This window comes from Labeo rohita, unplaced genomic scaffold, assembly GCF_022985175.1.
Source record: "Labeo rohita strain BAU-BD-2019 unplaced genomic scaffold, IGBB_LRoh.1.0 scaffold_128, whole genome shotgun sequence".
Lineage (NCBI taxonomy): Eukaryota > Metazoa > Chordata > Actinopteri > Cypriniformes > Cyprinidae > Labeo > Labeo rohita.
In genome coordinates this window covers 24,710-38,186 of record NW_026127428.1, presented here as the reverse complement: position 1 = coordinate 38,186, position 13,477 = coordinate 24,710, and the positions used below count along the sequence as shown (strand labels likewise).

General features: G+C 36.1%; 1 protein-coding gene across 1 annotated transcript in view; it reads left to right on the top strand.

Moving 5' to 3' along the window:
- Positions 1-9,849, top strand: part of LOC127157956 (Fc receptor-like protein 5) — a 104,550-nt gene extending 94,701 nt beyond the window's left edge. The window contains exons 11-14 of the mRNA XM_051101133.1: positions 8,573-8,815; positions 8,906-9,019; positions 9,394-9,496; positions 9,837-9,849. Of these exons, the coding sequence (XP_050957090.1) occupies positions 8,573-8,815; positions 8,906-9,019; positions 9,394-9,496; positions 9,837-9,849 (473 nt within the window). The remainder of the gene's footprint in view (positions 1-8,572; positions 8,816-8,905; positions 9,020-9,393; positions 9,497-9,836) is intronic.
- The last annotated feature ends 3,628 nt before the right edge of the window (positions 9,850-13,477 follow it).

Sequence of the window (13,477 nt, the reverse complement as noted above, 5' to 3'; positions counted from 1 at the left end):
TCAGGTACTGAACCATGAATAACATCATGTTCTACATCAACTATTGTCATGTTGTATTGCACTTTTGTATCTGCTATTGCTGTGTCTTTGTTGTTGTTCAGAGTTTATCTCACAAATGTCATTGCTCAGTTTTCCACCATGTGTAAACTGTAAATGAAAATAAAAGATTTATATTCTTTTTAAGGAACCAAACAGACTGCTGAGGGCAATAAGATTTTAGATTTCCTGCTTCATGATCAATGACTCTGCTCATGTCTAACTAAGCATACAGTGTTTTCAAAGGTCAGTCACGACTGCAGCTCGTGACTAGAAAAACATTATGCATTGTGGTTTATCACCCCTGGAGCCCACACGAGCTGGACATCCTTTTCTCTCTAATCAATTTAGATGACTATGCATAGAGATCTTGACACTTTTGCACCCCTCTGAACTTTTTTTGTTCCAAGAACATCTGTATGTGCAACCCGTTCTCATCAATCTGCGTATAAATAACACGGCTTTACACTTTCCAGTTGCGTGTAATACATACGCCAAAGTCCAATTTTGCGTGCATATGATACGCCAATCCTTCCCATTAACTTCTGTGGAGAGCAGATGCATACAAATACCACACAGCACCTTCTACGGCAGTGATGTCACCAGCGAGGCTCGGTTTGCCCAGTTCACCTGATGCACGTACACCCAGATACAATTTGTAGTCAAAGCACAATAACCACAGTGCTTACCATGGTTTTACCTCAGTAACCATAGTTTTACTGTGGTATTTGTTTTTAAAGCACAATAACCACAACACTTACAATGGTTTTACCACTGTAACTGTAGTTTTAGTGTGGTATTTGTAGTTAAAGCACAATAACCACAATGCTTACCATGGTTTTACTACTGTAAACATAGTTTTACCAGTAACTGTGATTTTTACGGTATACTATTTGTAAAGCACAGTTACTAGAATGCTTGCCACATTTATTTATTATTTTTTTTCTGTGGTCCGTCATGACATTTTTATAATCTCATAATTTTGACCAATTTTGTCAGAAAGCTGCTAGAATTAACAGGGAACTTGAACTTGAAGCTCCCAGTGCTGATCTTGAAGAAGCTGTCAAGGAAGCTGAACAAGTTGATTCAATCTTTCACAATTATGTTGAAGACATTTAGCTATAACTGATTTGCTTCAAGGCACACATTCTTATTTTATTTGTTAATAATACATTTTCTTTACAGTCGTTCCTCTTAAATATTTTGGTCACAGATTTCTTTTTAGCACATTGTCTCAACATGTATATATTTCTCTTTGTTTCAGCTGAAAGGGAAGACCAAAGGAGGCCAGTCATGGGATCTGAATTGGGCCATATTGTGCATTTATGGAAATGACCAAAGGCAAACATTTCCAAAGGTATGTCAATGTCGGTCTGAGCATCTGAACTGTAGTGCAGTTACATTTTGCACAACTTTCCCCCCGGGCCCCATCAGAAAGAACAACCAACAAAGTGTCATGTCGAACTCATTCATAAAATTAACAGCAGATCAGCAAATTCTATCAGCAAAATATATCATATTGTCCAAGCTTACTTATGCAAAATTCTACGACTTTCACTCGTACTTTTGTCATTGGCCATTGCCTTAACTCTCATGCTAATTTTGCCGTTGTAAGTAGTCAGAGTGTTTGTATCATAAAGTTTATATTAAGTCCATTGTGTTGTTTCTTTATTAACCTTTACAAATTGCCACTGTCTCTTCCCGTTCTAACAGTACATGATATCTTAAACTTAAAGCTGTTTACACCATGAACAAGAACTATGATAATAACTATTTTAGCATCTACACGAACAGACGATAACGTTCTGTTTACTGTTATACATGCTTACAGTATGTTGTTGTCTGCCATTGTCGTCAGTGTTTTTGTTGTTCATCATCTGATCAGTTCTCTTTCTTCCTGTCTTGCAGGATTTCTCATAGACTACTAAGTCCTTCTTCATCAGCTCTCCACAATATCTGCCCTTCCAACAGCTTCCACATCGCTTTCTCTCGTGTGGCACATCTGCTCTCAGTACTTTACTGCCGTCTCCCAGTTTTTGCATGTTTACATATTTTTTTTAATTTCTCCTCTACAGTCAACACTCACTCCCATCTCTACTATGGGCACTCCTGTCAATATATAGTGATTTATAACTACACAAACAACTAACTATAAAATTATAATTATTAATCATTAATTTGTCTTGCATTTAGTCACAATAGAAGCAAACAGTGATGACAGGAAACAGGAAATATATCATATAAGGTAATAATTGTAAAATATTTAAGTATTGTTCTTAATCATTTTTGCCTAATTGTTTGTTAAAGGGAAGAAAATATATTTTCAACTGGAGCCTTGAATATTATTTGGCATCTTGTAACAACAAATTCTCTTTTTATTTTTGAATATTGTAAATTTTTATAATCAAGTTTTTTTTTGTTTTGTTTTTGTTTTTTTTGTTTTTTTTCCATCATGACACAAACTGTAGAGAGAATGCTGTTTTGAGCACTGTTTGTCTGGGAAAAGTCTGACATATCAATAAAGGGAAATGACTACAAAATGTGTGATTTCATGATTTATTATCACTATTATTATTATTATTATTATTCCTATAGTTAAACTGGCAGATCTAAGAATGACTAGTTTATAGGGTCCATTTCCAGGAAACATAGAACTGATCAATTGTTTATTTAATACACTATAAATACACTGTAAATGTTACAGAAGCTAAACTGAATAGTAGAAAAATACTGCATGTTTAACTAATTATCAAGGGTGTTTTTTTTTTTTTTTTTTTTTTTTTTTTACATTTTGATTTATTTTTCACACAGGATATATATATATATATATGTGTGTGTGTGTGTGTGTGTGTGTGTGTGACCCTGGACCACAAAACCAGTCTTAAGTCACTGGGGTATTTTTGTAGCAATAGCCAAAAATACATTGTATGGGTCAAAATGATTGATTTTTCTTTTATGGCAAAAATCATTAGGAAATTAAGTAAAGATCATGTTCCATGAAGATATTTTGTAAAATTTCTACTGTAAATGTATGAAAACTTAACTTTTGATTAGTAATATACATTGTTAAAAGCATTATTTGAAGAACTTTAAAGGCAATTTTCTCAATGTTTTGATTTTTTTTCACCCTCAGATTGCTGATTTTTAAATAGTTGTATCTTGGCCAAATAGTGTCCTATCCTAACAAACTATACATCAATGAAAAGCTTATTTCAGCTTTCATATGATGTACAAATCTCAATTTTGAAAAAATGACCCTTATGACTGGTTTTGTGATCCAGGGTCGCACACACATTTATTATATATATATATATATATATATATATATACTACCGTTCAAAAGTTTGGGGTCAGTACATTTTTATTGTTTCTTTTTTTTTTTTTTTTTTTTTAAAGAAATTAATACTTTTATTCACCAAGGATGTATTAAGTTAATAATTAAAAGTTTATTAAAAGTTAATAATAAATAATTTACATTGTTATAAAATATTTATATTTGAATAAACACTGTACTTTTTAAACTTGTTATTCATGAAAAAAAAATCACAGGTTCCAAAAAATATTTGGCAGCACAACTGTTGATATTATCCAACATTGATCATTCTAATAATAAATCCGCATATTAGAATGATTTCTGAAGGATCATGTGACACTTAAGACTGGAGTAACAACATTACTTTATATTGTAAAAACATTTTGCAATATTACTGTTTTTTTAATATATTTTTAATCAAATAAATGCAGCCTTGATGAGCATAAGAGACTTCTTTAAAGACTATTACAAGTCTTACTGACCCCAAACTTTTGAAAGGTAGTGTATATATATATATATATATATATATATATATATATATACTGTAATCAACAAATCTATTGCTGTATCCACAGCAGGGTAACTCCACAGTTCCCTATCGATACTACACTCGTACTGCGTCGCTAGACGCTATGGGAAAAAGTCCTTTTTCTCCTTGACTGAAGCCTTTTTTATAAACGCAGTGAAACTGCACGCCATTGGATCGTGCAGAGAACGAAACAAACCAATGACTTGGCAGCGGTGCTGCACGAGCCTATGGCGAAGATGCCCGCCGAAAAGGGCGGGGCCAATGGCCAACGTTTTTCTTGCGCCCACACAACCAGTCGCTGTGATAGCGAACAGAATAAAACACAAACATTCTCAAAAAGGGAGCAAAATTCCTCTTCAAATCATAAAGGGTGTCTCGTGCCATCAAGATGGTCAGCTACCCGAGCCTATTATACCCTTGGCCACTCGGGCAGAGGCCTGGCAGGCTATCCCCGGAGTGTCAGATTGGGTAATGGGGATAATAAAAAAAGGCTACTCACTCCAGTTCGCTCGAAGGCCCCCGCACTTCAGCGGCGTGGTCCCCACCATGGTAAAGAGCAGGGACGCGCACGTCCTACGCTCGGAGGTGTTGATATTGCTGGAAAAGGGCGCCATAGAGGTAGTCCACCCAGCCCAGAGCGAGTCAGGGTTCTACAGCCGTTACTTCCTCGTCCCCAAAAAGGATGGGGGTCTACGACCCATCCTCGATTTAAGACATTTGAATCGGGCCCTCATGAAACGGCCGTTCAAAATGTTAACCTTGAAGCAGATCCTCTCGCACGTTCGCCCAGGGGACTGGTTCCTTTCACTGGATCTGAAAGACGCGTACTTTCACATCCAGATAGCCCCCCATCACAGACGATTCTTGAGATTCGCCTTCGAGGGAGTGGCATATCAATACACGGTCCTGCCCTTCGGCCTGTCCCTGGCTTCCCGCACATTTACGAAGTGCATGGACGCGGCTCTTTTCCCTCTGAGACAGAAGGGAATCCGCATCCTCAACTACCTCGACGACTGGCTCGTTCTGGCCCAGTCAGAGGCGGAGCTGTTATCTCACAAAGCCCTTCTCCTCAGCCACTTGGAGTGCCTAGGACTCAGGGTCAATCTGTCCAAGAGCGTGTTGCACCCCAGCCAACAAATCTCGTTTCTGGGAGCAATTTTCGACTCGACTCAGTTGAGAGCTATGGTCGTGCCAGAGAGAGCTCTGGCAATACGGCAACTAGCGGGCTCATTCAGGGCTGGTGCCCTCTACCCCCTCAAGAGGTTTCAGAGGATGCTAGGCCTTATGGCTTCTGCATCCCCAGTGTTAGAACTGCTGTTGGACAAGGGCCGCTCCCCTTCCACACTCAAGGTCTATGTGGCTGCTATAGCGGCTTTTCACGCCCTGATAGCGGGCCAGTCGATTGGCAGGAACAACTTGGTTGTCCGATTTCTGAAGGGGTCTAGGAGGATAAATCCTTCCCGTCCCCACACTATCCCTACTTGGGACCTATCCACGGTCTTGAGGGCACTGAAAAGCGCCCCCTTCGAACCAATGTCAGATGCAGACCTTAAACCCCTGACACTTAAGACCGCCTTATTGCTGGCCTTAGTGTCAGTCAAGCGTGTAGGAGATCTGCAGGCTCTCTCTATAGGCCCCTCCTGTCTTGAGTTTGGACCAGGCGACTCTAAGGTCATCCTGAAACCAAGACATGGGTACGTGCCAAAGGTGCCCTCTACTCCGTTTAGGGCACAGGTTGTTACGCTCTCTGCTCTTCCTTCCTCAGAAGGTGATCAGGAGTCTGCTCTGTCCAGTCAGGGCATTGAGACTGTACATCGAGCGATCTGCCTCTTTTAGACAGTCGGATCAGCTCTTCATCTGCTTTGGTGGCCGCCATAAGGGACAACCGGTCACAAAGCAAAGACTCTCTAGATGGATAGTTGACGCTATTACGCTAGCCTATTCCTCCTTGGGTCTGGAATGTCCCATCGGAGTGCGTGCCCACTCAACTAGAGGCGTGGCCTCCTCTTGGGCGTGGTCTAGCGGTGTATCCATGGCAGAAATTTGTGCGGCGGCCGGCTGGGCCTCGCCGTCCACATTCACTAGGTTCTACAGCCTAGACATCCCCGCCTTACAGGCGGGAATTCTTTCTGCATGAGTAATCACAGGAGGACGACCCCAGGCCAATGCCTTGTCCCACTCGTCATAAATGGGCCCCGCTGGGCCTGCGTACGGGTTCGGCCGTTCTCTCCATGGCATGGCATGTATGGATCAGTTCCCATAGCGTCTAGCGACGCAGTACGAGTGTAGTATCGATAGGGAACGTACTCGGTTACTGTCGTAACCTCGGTTCCCTGAGATACGGGAACGAGTACTGCGTTACGGGCCATGCCATGTCGCTGCACGACCTAGTCGTCCCTTCAGTCGAAGTAACCTGGCTTCCTATGGCGAAGCGGCCGCTTATATAGCCATTGGCCCCGCCCTTTTCGGCGGGCTTCGGCGGGCATCTTCGCCATAGGCTCGTGCAGCACCGCTGCCGAGTCATTGGTTCGTTTCGTTCTCTGCATGATCCAATGGCGTGCAGTTTCACTGCGTTTATAAAAAAGGCTTCAGTCAAGGAGAAAAATGACTTTTTCCCATAGCGTCTAGCGACGCAGTACTCGTTCCCGTATCTCAGGGAACCGAGGTTACGACAGTAACCGAGTACGTTTTATATTGAGTGTATAACTGATTATCTTTCCATTCACCACAAGAACCTGGAACATCCTGTCATAAATGACCATATATGGACAAGAAAGTGTGACGTCTCTGCTCAACTGGGTTGTCCTTGGCTTTGAAGTTCCCATGGCACTAGCAGAACTCGCTGTGATTGGACTATCTTTTAAAAAAAAAATTAAAAAACGCTTGATGCTGCAAAGTCCATTTTGCAGTTATTATTACGTCTGTAATACCCTCAGTTAACAATACAGTGTTGCTATGTGGTAAGTAATTGCCAGTGTTGGGGAGTAACTAGTTACATGTAACAGAATTACGTAATTTAATTACAAAATAAATGTAATTGTAATTAGTTACAGTTACTGAGAAAAAATGTGTAATTAAATTATAGTTACTTTTGAAAAATGTCAATGATTACAAAGGGGGGTTACATCTGAATTTTTTCACACCCCCACCCCCAAATACAGATTTAACTGACTTCTTTCATAAATTGCATTGACTGCTCTAAAATGAGACACCAATGTTACAGGAGTATTAGGACACCGAATAGGACACAAGCTTATTGGGTTTATGCATAAACTTTATTTTTTAAGATTAATTGTTTTTTTCCAAGGCATTAGATGCCACTGTTTCCTGTCATAACTACGCAAACATTTGATTTCAAACCCAGTATCATAGCTATTAAACTCTTTCTTGTTATGATTTCAAATCTTTATTAAACCTCAGAATGATCTTGACGTAAAAAAGAGCTGTTAAGTCTGAATTTGTAGTGGCTGTGCTTTAAATTAAATTGTTACACACTCTTAAAAATGAAGGTGCTTCACAATGCCATAGAAGAATTTTTTGTTCTTCTTAAACCTTTAACATCTGAAGAACCTTTCTGTTTCACAAAAGGTTCTTTGTGGCAAAGAAGGTTCTTCAGATTATAAAAAGGTAAGAAAGAGATGGTTCTTTAAAGAACCTTTGACTGAATGGTTCTTTGTGGAACCAAAAATGGTTCTTTTATGGCATCACTGTGAAGAACCTTTTAAAGCACCTTTATTTTTAAGAGTGCACAGCTCTGTGGAATGCTTGATTCTGATTTGTCAGTCATGACATTCCAAGATATGTTATTCCCTGATAACAACTGGTAAAAGCTAATAACACAGACTCATCTGGGCAACTTAAGTTGGTGCTATATGCTTAATAGTCAGATCAGTGTTTCGCGTCTAATTATTTTGACACAAAACATCTAAATAATCTATCAAGCAGCTGTGTAATAAGTGAGATAATGTACATTCAGCCAGTTGTTATTGCAAAATAAAGATGTATATTATCCCTTACTTATTATAATTTTAATTCAAGTGTGTTAAGTGCTACTGTATCAGTTCTGCTGCTCTAAAACACACAGGAGTTTATTCGTGCAGAGCAGAGAGAGAGAAATTAGTCTATGAAACACAGTTCAGCAACACACAGCTGCTGTGGGTCACTGGTGAGTTCAAACAGAACTTAAACTATTGGTTCATATTTTATAAAGAGAGTTTCCATGCTTCAATCTGAGACTTTAAAGCTGTAATTGTCGCCTCAGGTGTTTCTCCTCCAGTCTCTCTGATCGTCAGTCCCAGCAGAACTCAACACTTCACATCTGTCTCTGTCTCTCTGAGCTGTGAGGACCAGAGTAACTCTGATGGATGGAGAGTGAGAAGACACACAGATGATGGGTGGCTGGATGATTGTTCATCATTTTATCGAGGGTCACAAACAGGATCTACATGTACAATCAGCTCCATCAACACATCAGACACTGGAGTGTACTGGTGTGAGTCTGAATCTGGAGAGAAACATCATCCTGTTAATATCACTGTACACTGTGAGTCTGTGACTCTGTATTTATTCATTTCACAGGCAGTTTACAATCAATGCATGAAGCAGATTGATTAAACAAGTGCATTAAGTATCAGTGGACAAAAAACAGTCTGCACTATTTATGCGATCAGTTCATGTTTGCTCTGTTTCTGTAGTTGGTGTGATTCTGGAGAGTCCTGTTCATCCTGTGACTGAAGGAGATCATCTGACTCTACACTGTTTATATCAACATACAACCTCACCAAACCTCAGAGCTGATTTCTATAAAGATGGATCACTCATCCAGAATCAAACTACAGAGATGAGCATCACTACTGTCTCAAAGTCACATGAGGGTTTCTACTACTGCAAACACCCAGAGAGAGGAGAGTCACCCAAGAGCTGGATCTCAGTCAGAGGTGAGAATAAGAACTAGAAACACTACAGAAATATTTCTGTACACTTTACAGCACTAATCTAAATGTAAAAATATATCTCAACTTCCACAGACTCAAGATCTGATGGTCTCAAACCCATAATAACTGGAGTGACTGCAGGACTGACTGTCTCAGTTTTGATCATTGTCTTCTTGATCCTGCTGTGGCGCTACAGAAACAACAAAGGTTAAATTAATTTTCCATGATATATTTGCAAACACTAGCTCTGTTCCTAAACCTTGTGATCTCCTATCCCACAACAACCTAGGAGAGTTTTCTGGTCTTAACTAGTCTCCCAACCTGGTAAAGCTGTTATGTCAGCTGACTTTACAAGGTGTATGGTCAGTTTTAAGATCTTTAAAATAAAGGTTCTAAAATGGTGTTTTTTTACAGCAATACTAAAGAAGACCTCTCTCTTTCTTAGTGTGTAGAACATTTTAAAAATCGAAAGAACTTTTTTCTACTTTGAAGTGCTGTTTTGTGGATTGAAAAGTTTTCATTGAAGTTAAAGATTATTCCTGGATCCACAGATGCCAATAAAATATTTTGTGTTTGTGTAGGTGGAAGATCTCAGTCTCCCTCTACTGTCAGTCAACAACAGAACAACAGTCAGACATCAGACCAGAAACACAGTGAAGCCGGATACAACACACTGCTGTCTAGGCAAGTCTTTACCCATTACCCATAAATGATATTAAATATCCATAAATCTTCACAAGCTGAGATGGAAGACACTTATGGATAACTTTTATTAACAATGGATCTGACAACTAAATACTTTTTCACTCTTCTAAAGTTTAACATGATGTTTGTGTATTTGACATATATGATATTAATTAATGTATTATTTAATCGCAGGAACTGCTCATATTTATGACTCTGTTGATGCAGCTGTTAATAAAGACATGACCACGGGTAAATGACATAACTTAAATGTATTTCCTCTATTTTTTTTTTTTTTTTTGGTTAATTTGTCTTTTTCTTTCTCTGTTGCTCATTGTAGACAGTGTAAGTGAATGTACTGAACTCATCTATGCTGAGATTGAACTGAAATCTACAAAGAAACAGAACAAAAAGAAAGAAAACAAAGGTAAACTGAAACAAAAGTCTCTGCTCTGTTTTTATGATCATAACAGTAGCAGAAATTACCACAGTATTTTCCTAAACATCTGTTTTCATTTTAAAATATAATATATATATATAGAGAGAGAGAGAGAGAGAGAGAGAGAGAGAAATTTTATAAATATATTGACATTATGACTGTTGGACATACAGTAGGCACTGTATGATATTAACTGTTGTCATCTTTTAGAGAATAAAACAGAGTCCTGACTGCATTTACCTTAATGTCACACTGAAAACAGATCAAGGTGAGTCAAAACATAAACATCAATCACAGTTCACAAAAAAAAAAAAAAAAAAAAAAAAAAAAAAAAAAAAAACTGCATCTACAAGCCTCAATCATGAATTAAAGAATAAAAATATGGTATATAAAAATGAAATTAATTTCTGTATTTTCAGGTGCTGGATCTAGTGATGTGACATATGCTCAGGTGAAATAAAAATACCAAGAGGAGAAACTTTCAATCCCAGGATACTGATGAGTTTCAATCATCATCAATCATTTATAATCTTTGTGATATTGAGCATGTGATGGCAATAGATTCATCAGTACTTGATATTAGTGATTCAAACCATCATGTGCTTCAGAAAGTTTGCATGTTAATATTTGATTATACATTGGAGAGAGAGAGAGAAAAAAAAAAAAGATTATAGTTTAGTATTGCAGTGATTATTTGTTTAGTAGTTGATATTAGCAAAGGCAGTAGATTATTATTTGAAAAGTAAGAGAACAGAATATTAAATGTAAGGCTGTTTCTGTTCTGATTTTTTGAGCAAGTGAACAATTTTCATTTTCCTGGAAAATGAAATATTAAGGAATTTTAAAAGTGTGATTACCAGGTCTGGAAATGTTGTCTTTAAATGTAGATGTATTTACTGAATATATATATATATATATATATAAATATATTAAAATTGCCAAAAATATATATTTAGCTATGTCCAACTGTGAAACATTTTATTGGATAGAAAGCCTTAGCTCTTTGAATATGCAGTCTTTAAGATTAAAAAATAAATAAATAAAAATAAAAAAAAATATTCAGCAATAACAAACAACTGTGGAAGAAAAAAAAATTAAAAAAGGTTAAAGTTAAACCCATGGAAACAGATTAGTCATAAAGTTATAGCTTGCTTGTTTGCCTTAGCCTGTTTATGTTTTCAGGAAAAAAAAAAAAAAAGTGTATTGGAAAATTATTTCATATACACTACCATTCAAAAGTTTGGGGTCAGTAAAAATTTAAATAAATAAAAAAAATAAATTAATTAAATAATTAAATAATAATGATAATAATAATAATAATAATAATAATAATAATAATAATAATAATAATAATAATAATTCGATTAATTAATTAATTAATTAATTAATTAATTAATTTTTGAAAGAATAATACTTTTGTTCATGTTTGTTTGTTCATGGTTATAAACTGTTATTTTTTTATTTTGTCATTTTACCTAAATATTCTTTGTTGAAATAAACAATATTAACTCAATATCAATTCTCAGTTATGTATTATTATCATTTCAAATGTATCTTTTCATTCCAGACAGATGTAACTGTTCTGTTACTAGGGTGCAGTATGAGTTTGAATAATTTGTTGTCATAGAAACAGCGCTGGTGATGTTTGTGTTCACTGTTAAAAAAAAACAACTGGCCGAATGTGGAATTTAAACAGATTTAAACTAACAAATGCTTTTCAAAAAAAAAAAAAAAAAATAAATAAATGAAAAATGTATTTATATATATATATATATATATTTTTTTTTTTTTTTTTTTTTGAAAAACATTTGTTAGTGTATATATATATATATATATATATATATATATATATATATATATATATATTGTTTATTATATTGAGAATATTAATGTACCAAAATATCTGTGCAATGTTTTGCTTTGAAAACTCAAATACAGAAAGAAACAATAATGGTCTACTCAGTTATTGTCTCATTTGTTTAAACCTGATTATTGTCATGTTATCATGAAGGATGTGTGTGATTACAGTCTTCAGATTTTACAACTTTGAGAAGTAAAAGGATTTGTTATCCTGTGGCTCCCTCTGTTGAATAATATTAGTGTTACGGTCATTATCTCATTCCCCTTTAATATAAATTGCTGATATATTAAAAAAATGCTGTTAGGGTCCTGAGCATCAAGTTCATGATTTCTTATCCTGTGGTTCCCTGTAGTGGGCAGCATTAGTGTAACGTGTTGAATTCTGTTGGCCATGTTGAGTTGCCAAAAACGTCTTATCTCCTCCTGAACCACTCGACTGATTAACATGATATTTTGTGTCATCTATAGACACTACTGACAGAAACGTTATTTAGCCAACTGATTTGAAACAGTACATTTATCAAAAAGCTAAAAATTTATTCATGGCAAAGATCAGATGAAAAAAAAAAAGGTTAAAAATAATGCACAATATCAGCGTCAGTGGCAATTTCTATTTTATGATAAATTTAAAGAACCAGCACACCTCTTCAGAAAAACAGTGTCAGTGTGTGTAATGCAATAAACATGGATGGTTTGGTATCAGTGTGTACCTCACATGTTCTCATAGATCTGATCAAATGAGCAATGTCTACATAATACTATGTACAAAAGAGCATAAAGACTGTGTTATACATTCTGATCTGAGTGCTACACTTCCTTTATATGATACAGAGCATCAGTGAACTGAACAATGTCAGTATTTTTGAACTTTAAAGCATCATCTGGAGTATTTCACTCTGAGACATTTTTTCATGTGAACATACTTTCCATGTGCAGTTGAGGTTAATGTTTTGTTCTATGTAACGTTATTACACAAAAATATTATCAAGAAAATCAACAATATCATGACCAGTACGATGTCAGTATTAAAAGAATTGAATCCCAGGAAAAAAAAAAAAAAAAAACATATTTCACACCAAAAACAATAGAAAGCATCAGGAAAAGGAACAATAATAACATGCACATTTCATTAACACAAAATATATCATTATTTTTAATTAAATGCAAAAATAAGGATGCAAAAATGTACTCGATTGTCACAAAAAAAAAGTTGCAAAATACAAAATGTATTTAAGAAATAAAAATTCTAAAATGTTTCATTATCTTTATACAAAATATTATTTCTTCGTTTTGTTTCTTGAATTTGGGGAGAAATGTGTCCTGGACATGTTTTGTGAGGTGCATCTACACATTGTTCTTGATAAAATCAGGACTTTTTTCATCAGTGTCTTTTGCATAGACGAGAGGATCATAATCCATGAGTGTCTGATCTGTTCCTGTATTTGTGTTCCTGTTGCTGTGTTTGAGTCAGTCTCTCCAGGGCGTCTGGTTCTGTCTGCTGCTGCATCCTCAGCTGCTGATTGATTATAACTTGAATATCATCCTGCAGGGATATGTGGAGAGTTTAAAACATTATGAATTATAATATTTTACAAATCTACTTTAACATATCAGTGTAAAATATTTGGGTACAAAATATATCAGTATAAATGCTTTCTTCTGCACAATGTTATTTTTGTTTG